We start from the raw sequence: 16,452 nt of genomic DNA, 5'->3' as shown, positions 1-16,452 counted from the left end.
CGATGGACGGGCAGGCGGTGCATAGGCTTTTGCAGTCTCACTCGTCGTCCGGTGTGCTTCAGTTGTTTTACAGAAAGGGCATGCTTAGGTGATCCACATATACTATGAAGGGATAGCCCAACTAGCTCGAGTCGCGGAACTCTCCCGCCGGGCCGACTAGCGAGTCGTTGTTATCTCGCTTATACAATACAAACAGGTGCGGGATTGCTAGTATATCCTATTCATAGGACTAAAATTTACTTTGAACTGGAGCGCCTAGCGTCGTTCAGCGCGAACTGTACACGAGCGGACTGGACGTAAAACATGACGATACTTACTAGCCCAATCACCAGCGGGCAGGTAAGAATCCCGATGAAGCGTGCAGTGCAAAGAGGGCGCTGAGTCGCTGCCCGTGGTGCAATCTCCAAGCTGTTGCGCGGGAAGAACAACCCTCCTCGGTTGTCCGTTTCGTGCTCGTGTCGAGTGCGGCGCTAAGTTTTTGTTGCGGTATCGTGCTGCCAGCGGCATGCGCTGTTTTGGCGGCAAGCACACTTTTCAGTTCTCGGCGTGCGCGTGCGCGTTGCCCCCGCCCCCTCCTTTGCCTCCGCCTCCCTTGTCTGCAGGCCACCTTCCTGGTCGCGTTCGTGTGGTCGCTGCTGGCATGGATTGCATCTGAGGTCCTCAACTGGCTGCAGTGAGTCGCTGTCTGGCCAGGGGCCCTTTGCTTGTAGCGCGACGTTCCTACCCCGCCAGCCATGCCGACCACAAGCACCTCCGGTTTCCGCGCTGCACAGGTCTTTCATTCCAACTAAGCCCGGGGATGAGGAGCGGGACGACTCGGAAACGGGGAAGCTCCTCCCCACCACTGCCGCAGTGGGCGGCGGCGGTGCCGCCGCTGCGGTGACTGCTACAGTCTCCACCACCGCTGCCGCGCACCACGGCGCCAACGGCGCCGCACCCGCAGACGCGAATGCCGCGGCGGCTGAGAAGCCGTTGCCGCCAGCCGTGCCTGCCAAGCCAGCCGCCAGTGTCGGGTTCGGTGTGCATGGCAACATGCTGACCAGCATTGCGCACTCGGGTTTCGTGGACTGCCTGCTCATGAAGCGCAAGGCGCTGCTGAAGCACCGCCTCACGCTTCGCACCACGGTGGAGTTCGGCGCGCTGATGTGCTGGTACTTCCTGTGCGACCGCACGACGGTGTTCGGCGAGGGCGAGAAGAGCTACAGCCGCGACCTGTTCGTGTTCCTGTTTGTGATCCTCACGTCGGTGGCGGTGGGCAGCAGCCTGCAGGCGTTCAAGATGCCGCTGCTGCTCAACCGGCCGCAGACGGAGGAGTGGAAGGGCTGGATGCAGGTGCGGCGTGGTCGGGGGCGCGGCGGGGCGGGGCGGGGCGGTGGCGGGGGAAAGCCCAAGCTTGGCTGTTGGCACAGACAGGTTGCTGCGTGCGGGGGGATGCCTGGCCGAGCAAGCCGATGGAAATGGAGGGAGCATGGAGACCCGCGAGCCCATGTTTCCTGACCTTGGCAGGCAACCCAGGTGGCGTCTTAACCCACTCAAACCCTATCAGCGGCGGCTCTGTCGGACGGGGCGCGCCATCGCATTCTCTGCGCGATGCATTACTGAAGCCGCCGTGTCGCATCTACTGCACCGGCTTCCTGCGGCCGCCTGCCACACAGGTGCTGTTCCTGCTGTACCACTACTTCGAGGCGCGTGAGGCGTACAACGCCATCCGCATCTTCATTGCCGGTTACGTGTGGATGACGGGATTCGGCAACTTTTCTTACTACTACAAAACCGGGGACTTCTGCATTGGCCGGTGAGCGCTGGCGTGGCGGCGAGAACCCGCGTCAGCGGTGGCGGAGAAAGCGTGGAGCCCGGAACCGTGGATATGGGCCTGGGGGGAGCTGAATCGCAAACGATGCCTGCCGGTTGCCTATGTTTCTGCCGTTGTTCCGCCGACGGGCAACTTTAGACTGCACGGGATCCAGCGCAAGCACTTGTCGGGAGCATATGGGTCTGGGTGCGTTTGCTGGCACGCGCTGAAGCCGCTGCTAGACTTCCACACCTTGCACTCGTCTCATCCCCACGCTTCCCGCTTCCCGACACCCCGCGGTTCCCTCAGATTCGCGCAGATGATGTGGCGCCTCAACTTCATGGTGTTCTTCACGTGCGTGGTGCTCAACAACAGCTACATGCTCTACTACATCTGCCCCATGCACACCATCTTCACCGTCTTCGTTTACGCGGCGCTCGCCATCGCGCCGCAGTACAACCAGAACAACTTCTGGTGCCTCATGAAGTGGGTCGGAGCCTCGGGGGTGGGGGAATGTGGCCCAGGCGGCAATTGGCAAATGGGAGTGAGGGATGCCTGCCACGGTTTTGACGACAGGGTCGCAGCTTGGGACCGCCGTAGCGCATCACAAACCTGTGCTACGTGCTGACGGCCGCACCGCATGTGCCCTTCCCGTCACTCACATGCGTTGTACGTACCCTTCCCTCCAGGATCGCGGCTTGCTTCCTGTTCATCTTCGTGACGTGGGACCTCAAGACCGTGTTCTATGCCATCTGGACCCCCTTCACCTTCCTCATGGGCTACAACGACCCGCGCAAGCCCACCAATGACGCGCTGCACGGTGCGTGCCGGGCTAGCGTGGGCAAAGCGCTGTGTGCGGGACGCCGGGTGTGGCACGAGTCGGGTGCCATCCTCTGGAGCTACTGCTGCTAACCCGACTGCGCCACGCCACGCCACGTGCAGAGTGGTACTTCCGCTCCTCGCTGGACCGCTACATCTGGATCTACGGCATGCTGTGCGCCTTCATGCACCCGCCGGTGAGTCCTGGCGGGTCCATGGTCGTTTGGCTGCTCGCCATGGTGTCCGGGCCCCTGGAATACGGGTACACTCCGCTAACACGTCCATGTGCACAAGGTTTTCCTTCCGTACTTCTGTACGCGAACAGCCCATTTTTGCATATCTGGGGGCCTCAATTAAATGGCCACGGAATTCGCCTTACGTGCAATCCAACCTGCACGCCCAACCCCTCCTGGGCCGCCACCCCAGGTTGCCGCGCTGCTCAAGTACATCGATGAGATGCCCATCGTCCGCCGCGTCACGGTGCGCTCGTTCATCATCTCGCTGTGCGGCGTGGCCGGCTACTTCTACTACGTGCACATCTACTGCCTGCCCAAGCTGGAGTACAACCAGGTGCACCCCTACACCAGCTGGATCCCCATCACGCTGTGGATCATCCTGCGCAACATGACGCCCTGGCTGCGTATCCACCACCTGCGCCTGTACGGCTGGCTGGGCTGCGTCACGCTGGAGACCTACATCAGCCAGGTGCGCACAGGGAGCTGTAAGGAAGGAAGTTGGTGCCGTGCTGTTCATCAGCCAGATCTTGAGCAGGCAACGGATGGGCGCGCGCGCACCAACGCCCGCGGTGGTTTGGGGTGGGGGCGTCCTCACCGGGCGTGTGCTGACTGGTGTTGCTGCTCCTGCTCGTTCTGTTTGCTGCAGTTCCACATCTGGATGAAGACGGTCATCCCCGACGGCCAGCCCAAGAGCCTGCTGGTGTTCATCCCCGGCTACCCGCTGCTCAACTTCGCGCTGGTGTCGGCATGTGAGTTCCTGTATCGTACACATGTTGCATAGTTGCATGTGAACTTCCGGACACCCAGCTGCTCTCAGGCTGACTCTGCCTATCGCTGCGCGCGGCGCCGCATGGTTGGTGCCGGTACTGCACCCTACACCCCCATCCACTCCACCCCCGCATTATTCCTGCCAACTTTCACGCACCCTCACCCGCGCGTTGCCTCCAACTCGCAACCCGCGCACAGTGTACATCCTGATCAGCCACCGGCTGTTCGAGCTGACCAACACGCTGAAGAACGCGGTGGTGCCGCACTCCAACGACTCGCTGCTGGCGCGCAACTGCGTCATGATGGCAGTCATCGGCCTGGCGCTGTGGGCCGTGGTGGCACTCATCTACAACCTGGTAGTGATTGTGGAGTAACTTGATAACGCAGCCCCAAAGTTGGTTATTTGACGTGTGTGGTTTGACAGCAAGTGACGTGCGATGGTGTGATCTGACCGACGTGCAGGAGAAGGCGAGGTATAGGCGAGCGTTGACAATTGCTGACACGTGTGTGTGTACGGTATGTAGTGTATGACGTGGGGTTTGGCGGCGGCAGGACTTCGTAGCTCGACGGACTGGGGGGGCGCGCAACCGGCACGGTGTCAGCGACGGCAAGACGTGTCGAAGGTTATGCTGGAATAGCTCTGGCGACTCGCTCTAGACAATGACGGCTGAATCTTACGTGTTTGACAGTCACTTAGTTAGTGCAGGATTAGTGCACAAGAAGTGCACAGTGGCTATGGGTTGGAGGCACGACCAGTGCAGGTGGATATTGCGGGCTATCTGAGTTGCATGCCCTGGGCTGCCGGTATGACTACAGCGTGTGAGCCTGATTGTATGGCCAAGCGCGTGAAAGCGTCTTTAAACGGGTATGTTGAACGCGGCCTGGGCTTGCGAAGGCCAGGAGACACCAAGCGAAATGAGTCACAATGCGTCGACTCATGTTCACGCCTTAAACGCAAAGCGCTACCCAGCCACGTCGGAGCTTATCCAAACTTGAGTCCCGTGGAAGTCAAGTTTGAGGCCACGCCTGAGTGACGAAGCGTTTTCACGCCAGGGTGCGCGCCGCTCCACGCAGTGCGAATCCATCAACCCAAATAAGGGTGGCCTGAATCCATCCGGTATCCACATGACTCCGCATCACTCCCGCGCTCACTCCTGCTCGCCCACCAACACACGAAACACGCTGCTACAATACTCCTACGAGCCTGCCCGCTACGTCCGGGCACGCTTGGCCGGCGGCGCCGCCGCAGTCGCCGCAGACCCGCGCCCCCGGCCTGGAGGCCGCCCCCGACCCCGGCCCCGCGCACCCAGCGCCTTTTCAGCTTTTGTGAGCTTGTCTCGCCCGGCATCCCCCCGGCCGCGGCCGCGGCCCCTGCCCCGCCCTCGCCCCCGACCCCTGCCCCGCCCGCGGCCGCTGCTGCTGCCGCCGCGCTCCTCCGCTTCCTCCTCCTCGCCGCTCTCCTCGTCCTCCTCGTCGTCTTCCTCCTCCTCCGCACTGTCCTCGTCCTCGCTCTCCTCCACGGCCATCACCTCTGCTTTGGCCTTGGCCTTGGCTTTGGCCGCCTTGGCCGCCGCCTTGGCCTGGGCGGCCGCCTCCGCCTCCGCCGCTGCGGCCTCCGCCTCCGCCGAGGCGGCGGGCACTCCCCGCTCCAGTGCGTCCTCCTTAGCCTTTGCGACAATGGCTGCCAGCTCAACCGACAGCTCCCTGCGGGCAGGAGGTGAGGCGTTGCATAACGGTCAGAGCAGGAAGCGGCACTGCGGGTACACCGGCGGATGTGGGTGGCCGCTGAACACCCATATGGCCAGATGCGGCTCGCGCTGTCAACTGCGGCGGCCGGCAAGTGCACAGGTGCACACAGCACGTGCAAGCGTGCGACATGGCGAGGCTGCAGATAGCTGCCCCGGCGGCGCCCCACCAGCCCAGCGCTTACTTGCAGCGGTCTCCGCAATGGATGAAGCAGGCCTGGTTGGGGTGGCGCTGGCCCAGGCACTTGAACAGCTCATTCTCGCCCACCATGTGGTAGTTGGCCGGAAGGCAGTCCTCACAGTAGGCCCCCTCGCACATCTCACACCTGGCAGTGGCACCAAAAAAGAACATCGGTAAGGTAAAGAAAGATTGTACTGCTGTGGTGAAGGCAACCACCCTAGGTTTTCCGCCGGCACGCCAGAACTCAGCAGCCCTGCCAACCAGGAAGCAGCCCTGCGGGCCGTGCCACGTGCAATACCGTTTGCCCGCACAGCCTCCCGCCGCGCGCACCTGAACAGCAGCCCGCCCGCGCGGCCGGTATTGCGGTCGCATTTGCGACAGGTGTGGTGGGGGCAGCTCCAACGCTTGCGCTCCAGCGCCTTCATGTGCGCCGCGGTGAGCCCCAGGCACTCGGGGTGGAAGGCGCCGGGGCAGTAGTCACAGCACAACAGGTCGCCGCCGTCCCAGCACACCAGACACTGGTCCATGTGGTCTGTCAACATGAGGTGTGGAAATATGGAAGCTGGCTAGAAGCTTGAGGTTGGAGTTGGGTGCCAAAACAGGCAGATGCTGCGCGTGAGAAGGAACGCGTATGGTGGAGGCAAATTTTCGCGGCAGAGGGAGCGCCACGAAGAGCGACAGTGCAAAAGGGTCTTACCGAAGTCGACACCCGCGCGCTGCACCTTGCGCCGCCATGCGTCCGCCGCCGCCTGGCCGCGCTTCTGGCCGGGGTAGTGGAGCATGCCCTCCTGCAGGCCATCGAAGGGGTCGCATTCCGTGCACGACGCGCGTAAGGGTGAGGCAACGCGGCAGTAGCGTCAAGGCCCAACCAAACACCGTTGTGCCTCCACTTCCGAAACGAGCAGCAACAGTCAACCAGACGTCCAGGCGAGGCGCATCCAGCCAACAACACAGCGGGCATGCGACCGGCCCCAGCCGCGATGCCGCGCCCCCACCCCCGCCCACGCGCGCACGCCTCGTCCACGCCCACACCCCGCCCCCGCTCCGCTCCGCTCCGCGCCCCCGCCCTGACCTCCATGCTGTAGTTGTTCTCCTTGAGCACATCATAGCCGTCCACCTTGACCAGCCGCTCCTTGCGCGCGCGCTTGGGGCCGCCGCCGCCGCCCTCCCCGCCGCCGGCCGCGGCCTTGTGCGCCCAGTACTGGCCGGCGATGTCCTTGAGCGAGGCCGACTCCGCCTCCGCGCGCAGTGCCTTGAAGTCCTGGCCCTGTGGCGGTAGAGGGAGCGGGGGCAGGCATCCCAGGCATGACTATTCAGGCGATTGCGGAAGGGGCGGGACTGGGAGTGCTGGTGGCGGCGGTGGTCGTGGAAGAGCGGCAAAGCGAGCTGAATGCAGGACGCGGCAGCACATTGAGGCATTGCGTGACATGGCATTGCAGCTCAGCTGGTCACCCCTCCAGATTGTCCAGGAAAGGACGATGCCCTGAAACAGTCTCAGCACTTTGCAATGTGCTCTTGCTTACACAGCGTCAGTAGCTCTCCACCCACCATAAACATGAATGTGTCAGCCGGCGGCAGGTCGGCCTTGAACTCGAGTGCGTTCTGCTTCACGTCCACCAGGGCCGCTGCCGCCTCCGCACCCTCGCCGGCCCCGCTGCCGCTGGGAAGCGCCCCCGACGCTTTGCGCTGCGCAACGGCCTCCACCTCCGCCTGGGCATCCGCCTTCGCCTCCATCTGTGCCGGCGGCTGCTCCGGCTCCGCCATCTTGACGTCGCCGACGGCGTCAGCGTGCGCGGCCGCGGGCTGGTGGCCGCCGGGGCCGGCGCCGCCGTTGGCGGCGGCCTGGGCCTTGGCCTCCCGCGCCGCCGCCGCCTCGGCCATCATCTTGGACCTGCGGCGCATGGCGCAACCACATCAGCGGCATCACCGGCATCAATACACTCGCATGAGCATCAGCATCACGGCCGGCCGAGTCTTGGCAGTGTGCTCGGTTGCCCAATGGCGGCCCGCAGCCCCGCACCTAAGGACCACAGCGGTCCGCTATACTGCGGATGTAGGTCGCAACGCACACACCCAACCTCGCGCCACTCCAAACTTCAACACCGGTACATACGCATGACTAGAGGCATGGCTAGAGGCATGTAACACACTCTCATCACGCATTACCTCTGGAGCCCCCACCGACTGCCCTCCGCGCTACGGTATTCACCCCCATTTACTCACTCCGCTCTCCACATGAACGGCTACCCCTACCCCACCCCACCCACCCACATCCCCACAAACACAATGCTCGCGCACCTGTCCATGATTGCGTCCAGCTGCTCCTCGCTGGGCAGCGCGCCCGCCTCGTTGCGGAAGATGCGGTCGGCGCCGAAGCGCAGCATGGACAGCACCTCGGAGGTGTGCAGCCCCTCCAGCTGCTGGGCCGCAGCGGTGGAGCCGCGGTTCACCATCTGGGGGGTTGCGAGGAAAAGGCAAATGGGAAAGAAAGTCGAAGACGGGCGCATGTGGGCCTGGCAGCCAGCCTGACACCTGATGTCTGACGTCTGCGTGCCTGTACCCCGGTATCACACCCCACCAGCTGCCCGCCAATCCCCACCACCAAGCCCCCCACCAGATATCCGACCAGCCCAGCACCAGCTCCCCCCATGTCATGTGTCTCCATGCGAGTGGTGAAAACAAAACCCCCGGCACTTCATACGTGTGAACTCATCACTCCGTTCTCTACGTGAACGGCTACCGACCGCCCCCCCCCTCCACCAGCACCTCCCGCCTCCGCCCCCGCCACCCACCTGGTCCAGGTACAGTTTGCCCTCAGCCCGGGCCTGGATGCGGTCCTCCACGGTGCCCTCGCTCACCAGCCGGTACACGTGCACCGGCCGGGTCTGGCCGATGCGGTGCACACGCGCCATGGCCTGTGTGGATGACCCGGTATACACGTGGGCAGCATTCAGAACCGCAGGCGTATGCACGGGTTGCAAGCACTGGGCAGCACGCATGCATGCGATCGGCTTCCGCCGTGCGCTTCAATACAGTTGCTGACACCCGCGGGCCCGATGACTGCGGACCAGACGCGCACGTGTCCAGCCCCGCCCCCAGCCCGCCCCGCCCCGCCCCAGCCCCGCCCCAGACCGCACCTGCAGGTCCCACTGCGGGTTCCAGTCGCTGTCGAACAGCACACACGTGTCGGCGGTCTGCGTGTGCGTGTCGCAGTGGGCTGGGTTACCTGGCCCAGCGGTGCCTCCCGGCGGTCAGCAACATGCCCCTCACACGCCCGAACCCCTGCCCGCAGCAAGGCGCACCTCCAGCAGCAGCAGCCCCCGCAGCCCCCCCCCCCGCCCCCACCTGCAGGTTCACGCCCAGGCCGCCGGCGCGCGTGCACAGGATGTAGATGAAGATGTCGGAGTTGGGTTTGTTGAACTGCTCGATGTCGATCATGCGCTTGATGCGGTTGGTGGAGCCGTCCAGCCGCCTGTGGGTGCAGGCGAGGGAGTGAGCGCCAGGGTCAGCGCAAGGGTGGGGTGGCGGAGGTGAGTCATTCCGCAGTTGCGCCAGCTAGAGAGGGAGAGGCGTCCGTGTAGGCCGGCATGGAGCACGGACTGCCCCTTGTTCAGGAGCGGTGCACCACCCCCCCAACTCCCCCGGTGGCGCGTTAAAAACAACGCCCGCTACCGCCGGTAGCACCTCCACTGCTCCCGTGCACAACATCACCCAATGTACTTGTGCCCGCGCCCCCCGCCCGCCCCCCCCTTTACCTGTACTTGTGCCCGCGGGCCACCAGGTAGTCCTCAATGATGTCCAGCATGATGTTGAACTGGCTGAACAGCACCACCCGGTGCCCGCGCGCCTTGAGCTTGGACAGCAGCCGGTCCAGCACCAGCATCTTGCCTGCGGACGGCGGGGGGAGGGGGGGGGCGCCGGAGCGGAGCGGAGCGGGTGGGCGGGTGTGTGGGCTTAGTTGTGCTTGCCCTGGCGTGTCTGTTTACGTGTGGGGCTGCGAAAACGGTGCACAGGAGGTAGCGGCTTGAGTCGGAGCAAGGCAGGAACCCCAGTCCCCAAGCTACGGATGTGGTGCCGACGCTGCCGCACACGTACACACACATGCACACACACATACACGCACACACACACACACACACACACAATCCTATATGTACGCACCCGAGCCTGTGATGAGCTCCTCGGGTGCGCTGACGCCGTCGAACTGCGGCTCCGCGTCCTTGAACATGAAGGGGTGGTTGCACACCTGCAGGCGCGGGGCCGTGGGGGTGAGGCGGTGAGGGTTCAAGAAGAGGGACGGGCGGGCGGGTGGGGACAGGGAAAGCCAGGTGCGTGCGCGTGCGTGTGTATGTGTGTGGTTGTGCGTGTGTCTAAACCATTGGGGCCGTGCGCCGGCCACGACAGCCGCAGCCGCGCTGCAACCCCGTCAGCTCCTAGCCACCCCCCGCACCACCCTACGCGTTGCCGTCACATCCATTCCCTGGAGTCTGCTCCCACCTTGCGCAGCTGCATGAGCAGGTTCATGGCCTTCTTCCACGAGCTGGACGCCGCGCTGGAGCCGGAGCCGTCGGCCGCGCCGCTGCCGCCCGCACCCTCCTCGCCGTCCGCCGGCTTGGCCACAACCTGGCGGCGCGCACAACGGGGGCGGGTCAGCAGCAAGCCGGGTGTCCGCCGTGGGCTTAAAGAGATGGAAGCGAGCACACACGAACATCGCCACCAAAGTCACAGCGCCGTAACTTTGTAAGCCGTACCTCGTGGCTATGGCGCTGGTGGTGCGTGTGCCCATGCCCGTACCCGGCTGCCCCCGCCTCCGCCTCCTCCCCGCCAGCTGCCGTCGCCTCCTGCTTGCGGCGCTCCTTCTCCTCCTCCTCCGCCTCCATGCCCGCCAGCAGGCGGCTGTCGCGCAGCAGCAGGCGGCGGTACCAGAACGTCTGCATGGCCGCCAGAGGGCAGTGGATGCGCGTCTCCACCTTGGGCGGCAGCGCAATCTGTGGCAGGGGGGGGGGGTGAGGCAGTGGGGCGTAGGCGGCGCAGGGCGGGGCGGTCGCGTTGTGTTAAGCGCAACGGCGACGTGTGCGCACGCACCCGGCATCGCGTTAGGTGGCCCGCATTGTGATGCCTTGCCATGGAGCAGAACACACGTGGGCAACAAGACGGGACGGCATTGCGGCAATTCCCACCAACGCGGCCCTGTACTCTGAGCTCGGGCAGGGCAGTCCTTGCCAATGCCTCCTTCGATACAACCTGGCTCCTCCACTTCCTGGCTTCGCCACCCACCTCCACCTCCTCCTTGAGGCGGCGCAGCATGAAGGGCCGCAGCAGGTAGTGCGCCGCGCCCAGCGCCGCGGCGTCCACCCGGCCGGCGCCCAGGTTGAAGGCGGCGTCGAAGCGGGAGGGGTCGGTGAACACGTCCGGGTACATGAAGGACAGCAGCGCGTACAGCTCGTGCAGGTTGTTCTGTGTGTGTGCGTGTGTGTGTGTGTGTGTGTGTGTGTGTGTGTGTGTGTGTGTGTGTGGAGGAGAGGTAAAAGGACAAGGAGAGGAGCAACGAGGGTAAGAAGAGGAGTGGAAAACGCCAGGCGTGGTGGAGGGGGCAACGTGTGGGATGACAGCCATGGACTGGGCCAGAAGGGCCCGCAAACGCACAGGCCCAGGGGCAGGCCACGCCTTCCCCGCCTAGCCTTGCCCAGCTACAGCCTCAGCACCGCCCACCCGACGCCACTCTCCTCCCTCGCTCTCACCTGCACCGGCGTGCCCGTGAGCATGAGCACCTGCTGCCTCGCGATGTGCCTCATGCCGTCGCTGATGCGTGTCTCCTCGTTCTTCACCTTGTGGCCCTCGTCCAGGACCAGGTAGCGCCACACCTGCACGCCACCAGCAGGAGGCGGAGTAGGAGGGTTCCGGGCATGAGCAGGAGGAGGAAGGCAAGGCCGGCATGGTACTTGAGAAGGTGTGTACTGGGCAGCGCAAACAGATCCGAAGCCATCCCCGTAGGTCCACCTCCAGCATTTGCCAAAGCTTCAGGATGAGACGGTGAGGCTTTTAAACGCCATCCCCACTCCCACTCCGCCGGTCCGCACAGCGCCTCACCAGGTGGTGTTTGAGGCTGTTGCCGAAGTGCTGGCTGTTGATCATGTCGTAGGTGGTAACGGCAACGTCGAAGGAGCTGGGCGTGCCCAGAACCTGAGGCGTGTGCAGGTGATGAAGGTTTCAGGCATGACTACCGGTAGCATGGCGATGGCACACGAAACCATTGAAAGCGCGCAGACAAAGCGCACGGGCATTCCAAGAAGGGCGGGTACAGGCTAACAAGTCGGACCCAAACCGGCCGCTCGCGGACCGCGCCCACAGTCCCCACCTGCTTGACCAGGCGCTTGCGCTCCTCGGCGTCCACGCTGTGCAGCCGGACCACCCGCAGCGTGGGGCACCAGCGCTTGAACTCGCTGGGGGAGGGGGGGGGGTCCAGGCAGGATAAGTGAGGCATGGTGCAAGCCTCCACAGCCGACACCGAGATGGAACGCATCGCGTACACGCCACGCCACACGAAGCCATGCTTTCTAGGCTAGCTTGCGCGTCACCAGCTCCTCTCGCCGCCCCGGCACCTCTGCCTTCATTCCCACCTGCCACCTCCCTCTCCCCCATCCTCCCAGCCCCGACCCCAGCCCCGACCCCAGCCCCGACCCCAGCCCGACCCCAGTCGACCCCACCTCATCCAGCTGGACATGACGGACAGCGGCACCACCACCAGGTGCGGCCCCTCCACCCGCCGCACGTACTTGAGGTGCGCCAGGAAGGTGATGGTCTGGCCGGCGGGCATACACACCGAGCGAATGTACGGCGGGGCACACAGGACATTGTTACGAGGCACGCGGCTCAGCAGAGGGGCAACGAAGTTGGCAGCTCACCGCAACACCCTGGGCCCGCGTCCCTTGCCCAGCCTGGAGCGCCTGGTGCCTGAAGCCCTCCGGAGTAAGTTACCCCTCCCGCCACCCCCGGCACCCGCCGCCGCTGACCTGCAGCGTCTTGCCCAGCCCCATCTCGTCGGCCAGGATGGCGTTGACGCCGCGCTCGAACTGCTCCACCATCCAGGCCAGGCCCTCCAGCTGGTACTCGCGCAGCGACTGCCAGCAGAGGAAGAGGCGTGGTGGAGCGGGGGGGGGGGAGCAAGGTGCTGGTGCGAGCAAGAAGGGATCATAGCCAGGGATCCCAGCGGTCGCTGGCACCTAGCGCTGCACCGACCGCCCTGGGAAGCACGCACCTGGCACCGCTTGGCTGATGCGCCGCCCCACGCCCTGTCTTGCCCCACTGCTGCCACCCTCCCAACCCCCAGCTCACCGCCAGGATCTCCTCCGGCTGCTGCGTCACGGGCGGCGGCGGCGGCGGCAGCTCGCCGCCTGACGCCGCGTCGGCCTGGATGCGCGCCGCCACGGCGGGCGTGATGAAGGGCCGGAGCGCGTCCAGGTGCGTGTCCAGGTAGCGGGCGCGGGATAGCGCACAGGCCTGTGGGAGGTGCGGGATTGTATGGGTTGACACGGGGTGAAAAGGATGGGTTCCGCGCGGTGAGGGGTTGCAGGTGTCGTGTCCGCAGGGGGCGGGGGGTTTGGGTTGGAGCCGATCATTGCCGACCTTGCCAGATAGTACAAGAGTCTACGTGCATGTGCAAATCGCTGCCTCCTCGCGCCCCTACTACGCTACACGCCCTGCAGGCCTGCGTGCGGCGCACCTGCATGTCGCGGCGGATGGCGTTGTTGTGCTCCTGCCGCGCCAGGTACTCGGGCGGGTGCACGCGCGGCCCGGCCGCGACGGGCTTGGGCTTGGCGGGGCGCGAGGCGGCGGGGGGCGGCGGCGGCTGGAGCGCCACGTTACTCAGGTCGGCCTGGCCTGTGGGGTTGCGGCGGCGCGGGCGAAACTTCACGTCCAGCCTCAGCCGCAGCGGCCTGTGGGTACCGTGCATTCTAGGTGATGGGCGCAATATGGTTGTTTAGATGCGGCCTCACCCGCGCTGCGACACCAGGCCACGCCTGCACGCACGGCTCACCCTGCTTAAATTTGTTCTTCCAGTCCTCCATGCTCAGGTCGTTGATGCCGTACATGTTCTCCTACGGGCACGGAAACAAACGTGGAGGCACGGCCCAGGGCCAGCCAGTCCGGCAGTCAGTCAGTCCGCCAACAGGCGCGAGCCATTCGTAGTACAGGGCAGCGGGTCATCCTAAGCAGTAGCCCTGATGGCCCCGCAGGTTTCCCACCAATTCCATCAACCGGCCAGACGCCCCCGCACCTTGAGAACGGGTACGCCGTCCACGTAAACGACACGCGCCTTCCCCTCGCGGCGTGGCCGGGATGCCCCGATACCTAGCACCTGCTCCGCTGCGCCGTTGCCGGTGCTGCCGCCTGCATCCTGCCCCTCCGGCACGCCTCCGTTGGCCTCCGCTGCCGCGGCGGGCTCCTGCCCCACATCCTGCCCCTCCTGCTGCGGTGGGCGGTCGGATGTGGCGTCCGCTCCCTCTGACGTGCCCTGCGCCGGCGCCTCGCCAAGCGGGAGCGCCTCCTGCCCCGGCCGCTCCTCCTGCTGCTTCTGCATCTGCTCCTGCGAATGCTGCTGGTGCGGCTCCGCCTTTGCCTCCGCCTCCACCTCCACAGCCTGTCCCTCCGGCTCCACCTCCACCTCCACCTGCAGCTCTGCCTTTGCGTCTGCCTCATCAGCGGTCGGGGCAGCTGTGTCGTTCACAGCCGGCGCAATCGACCGCATCGGCAGTGGCGCCTGCCCTGGTGACGCATCCTCCGTTCTGAGCCGCTTCACGCCAGTCAGGCCGCCCATGCCGCCTAGGCGCCCACCCAAGCCACCCAGTCGGACCGCACCGCCCGTGGCGGTGCCGGCAGCGCCGCCGGCGGTGGTTCCTGCAGCCTCGCTGGTGGTGCCAGCGGCCCCGGCCGCTCGCGCGGCGCGCTTGGCCCAGGGGCTGTTGGCGTTACGTGCCTTGCCGGTCTGGCTCGCCTTCAGGGCCGCAGCAGCTGCGGCAGAGGCGGCCGCGGCGCCGCCGGCTCCCAGCAGCAGGAGCCCGGCGGGCGCCGCCGCTGTGAGCACGGCCGCGGAGCCGGTGCGCATCAACGGCGGGCCGTTGCGTACCGGCGTAACGGCAGACAAAGCCTGTGGTCAGGTTGCAGTTGCAATGTTAGGCATACCGGTGCGTGCTGCGCTGGGCAAGCTGCCGGGTCCGGCACGTGGGTTCTTGCAGGTTGCCTAGCCCAGACGCACACGTGACAGCCTGAAAAGATTGCACTTGAGTCCTGATGCGCCTGAACTCTTGCCTACACAGTACCCACCACCCACCTGAATGGCCTCCTCCGCCTCCTCCACCGTGAGCCCGATCTTCCGCAGCACCGTCTTGGCCGGCACCGCCCGGTGCCAGCACCCGTCCTCCCGCAACTCCACCCACGGGCGCAGGTTGCGGGGGTCGCGCTCAAATGTGACGGAGCCGTCGGACTCTGTGGCACGGCGACATGAGCAATCAGGTGTGCAACCCAGATCAGTCTCACCCTGATCTGCCACCGGTGAATTGGCACAGCGTGCATCGCAGGACCCAAGCCTCGGAGTAGCTCACGTACCCTGCTCCACTCCGCCCCTCCCCTCTCCGCCGTGCCCTGCCCTCCCCTCCCCTCTCCGCCCTGCCCTGTTTTGTTCTGCCCTGCCCTGCCCTGCCCTGCGCTGCCCTGCCCTGCCCTGCCCTGCCGCGGCCGCTGCGCCACTTACCGTACATGTTGACGTGCACGCCCGCTGTCGCGATGTACACGACCGCGCCCTTCCACCACACGTCGTCGCGCCGCACCTCCACGGTGTGGCCCAGCTGTGACGTGAAAAGGAGGATGGGGCAGGAAGGGCAAAGGCAGGTACGGATGGTGAGGGTGATACAAGTGAGAAGATGACGGGTGTGGAGGTCAGGCTAAGGGGCGATGGGTGTGGGTATTGGTTTGGACGCCGGTTGCCTCCGCCATGTGGGTCGGCCCGAGAGCTTCACCAAGAAGAGGTCCCCAGAAGGGACGACTGCTCTTGGCAGGCAGGCTTTGCCGCCCTATGCTACCTATATTGTATTGCATGGAACCTGACAGCGTGGTTTCTTCACCGGTGCGTCGGCGGGGCCCCTGCTGCGTGCGGCTTGGCGGCAGTAGCACCAGTCAACGCCGCCTTGGCCCTGCCCTGTCCCCAGCCCGGCTGCAAACGCCTTACCGCTTCCCCCTGCCCCCGCCCCTAGTTGAGTCTAACAAATCAGAGCTCGATGAAGACCTGAGGCCCCAACTTGTACCTGCACGTCCTTCATCGACGCGAACCGGGACAGCTCCGGGGGCGGGGCGGGGCGAATGCGGGCGCGCGCCACCACTTCTACCAGCGCCAAGCCCTTGTCGTCGACGAACTGTGCAGCGGGCACATGCTTCGTCAGGTATGCGACCTAGACCGTGCCGGTGCTGCTTGCATCGTAGGCGTTGCGCGACAAGCAGGAACAAGGGCAGGACCAACCATCATTCGCCCACGCACCTCAGTGAACTGAACTTTCACGGTAAACAGTCCATCAGCAACCAGCGCGGCCCTGCTCCAGCTGCCCTTGAAGCCCTCCTCGTCATCCCCCGACACTTCAATAACACTATTGAGCGGCAGGTTGGCGCCATTTGCACCCTGGCTTTCTTCTGACGCCATTTCAGCGGCGCTCAGTTGCGTTTAGTATATTAAAGGAGCCACAACCATGCAATACAGCCAGGAAAGAAGCAAAGGAGTGACAGTCAAATACAGCTGCGAGCGGCGCGGTGTTGCAACGCGATCATGCTTGGCTTAGTCCGTCCAATAAAAACGGTCAAGGAACAACTTCTTGGCAAGCGGGTTTCTCAAAAAGTTACGAGATTGGGCCCACGATGCAGCAT

At 64.9% G+C, this 16,452-nt stretch overlaps 2 protein-coding genes across 2 annotated transcripts; one reads left to right on the top strand and one right to left on the bottom strand.

Moving 5' to 3' along the window:
* The first annotated feature begins 67 nt into the window (after positions 1-67).
* CHLRE_09g389950v5 (uncharacterized protein) lies at positions 68-4,583 on the top strand. Its single transcript, XM_043065526.1, has 10 exons — positions 68-339; positions 603-673; positions 774-1,332; positions 1,656-1,795; positions 2,102-2,278; positions 2,482-2,612; positions 2,735-2,808; positions 3,038-3,316; positions 3,494-3,596; positions 3,814-4,583. Exons 1-10 carry the CDS (start codon positions 304-306, stop codon positions 3,987-3,989), a joined length of 1,746 nt encoding a protein of 581 aa, XP_042921015.1. The 5' UTR covers positions 68-303; the 3' UTR covers positions 3,990-4,583.
* A 2-nt stretch (positions 4,584-4,585) lies between these two features.
* CHLRE_09g390000v5 (uncharacterized protein) lies at positions 4,586-16,367 on the bottom strand. Its single transcript, XM_043065529.1, has 28 exons — positions 16,073-16,367; positions 15,843-15,950; positions 15,293-15,386; positions 14,873-15,027; positions 13,820-14,689; positions 13,580-13,640; positions 13,265-13,422; positions 12,877-13,041; positions 12,555-12,662; positions 12,249-12,343; positions 11,900-11,984; positions 11,632-11,724; positions 11,283-11,405; positions 10,819-10,998; positions 10,293-10,529; positions 10,039-10,164; positions 9,703-9,787; positions 9,297-9,429; positions 8,887-9,013; positions 8,679-8,735; positions 8,334-8,456; positions 7,840-7,994; positions 7,090-7,432; positions 6,614-6,808; positions 6,239-6,329; positions 5,872-6,073; positions 5,546-5,686; positions 4,586-5,319 (listed from the first exon to the last, which is right to left on the bottom strand). The coding sequence occupies exons 1-28, from the start codon at positions 16,229-16,231 to the stop codon at positions 4,827-4,829; spliced, it is 4,962 nt and encodes a 1,653-aa protein (XP_042921014.1). The 5' UTR covers positions 16,232-16,367; the 3' UTR covers positions 4,586-4,826.
* Between the last annotated feature and the right edge of the window lie 85 nt (positions 16,368-16,452).

Source organism: Chlamydomonas reinhardtii, chromosome 9, assembly GCF_000002595.2.
Source record: "Chlamydomonas reinhardtii strain CC-503 cw92 mt+ chromosome 9, whole genome shotgun sequence".
NCBI classification, from domain to species: domain Eukaryota; kingdom Viridiplantae; phylum Chlorophyta; class Chlorophyceae; order Chlamydomonadales; family Chlamydomonadaceae; genus Chlamydomonas; species Chlamydomonas reinhardtii.
Note: the sequence above shows the minus strand (reverse complement) of the source record. Positions and strands in the feature narration are given on the sequence as shown.

Excerpts from the sequence above, each read along its gene's own strand:
- CHLRE_09g389950v5 (XM_043065526.1), top strand. The coding sequence starts at position 304 with ATGACGATACTTACTAGCCCAATCACCAGCGGGCAG. Across the intron at positions 2,809-3,037 it reads GCGCCTTCATGCACCCGCCG|GTTGCCGCGCTGCTCAAGTA; the intron begins GTGAGTCCTGGC and ends CCGCCACCCCAG. Across the intron at positions 3,317-3,493 it reads TGGAGACCTACATCAGCCAG|TTCCACATCTGGATGAAGAC; the intron begins GTGCGCACAGGG and ends TGTTTGCTGCAG.
- CHLRE_09g390000v5 (XM_043065529.1), bottom strand. The coding sequence starts at position 16,231 with ATGGCGTCAGAAGAAAGCCAGGGTGCAAATGGCGCCAACCTGCCGCTC. Across the intron at positions 15,951-16,072 it reads TGAAAGTTCAGTTCACTGAG|TTCGTCGACGACAAGGGCTT; the intron begins GTGCGTGGGCGA and ends CCCGCTGCACAG. Across the intron at positions 10,165-10,292 it reads ACCAGCGCCATAGCCACGAG|GTTGTGGCCAAGCCGGCGGA; the intron begins GTACGGCTTACA and ends GCGCGCCGCCAG.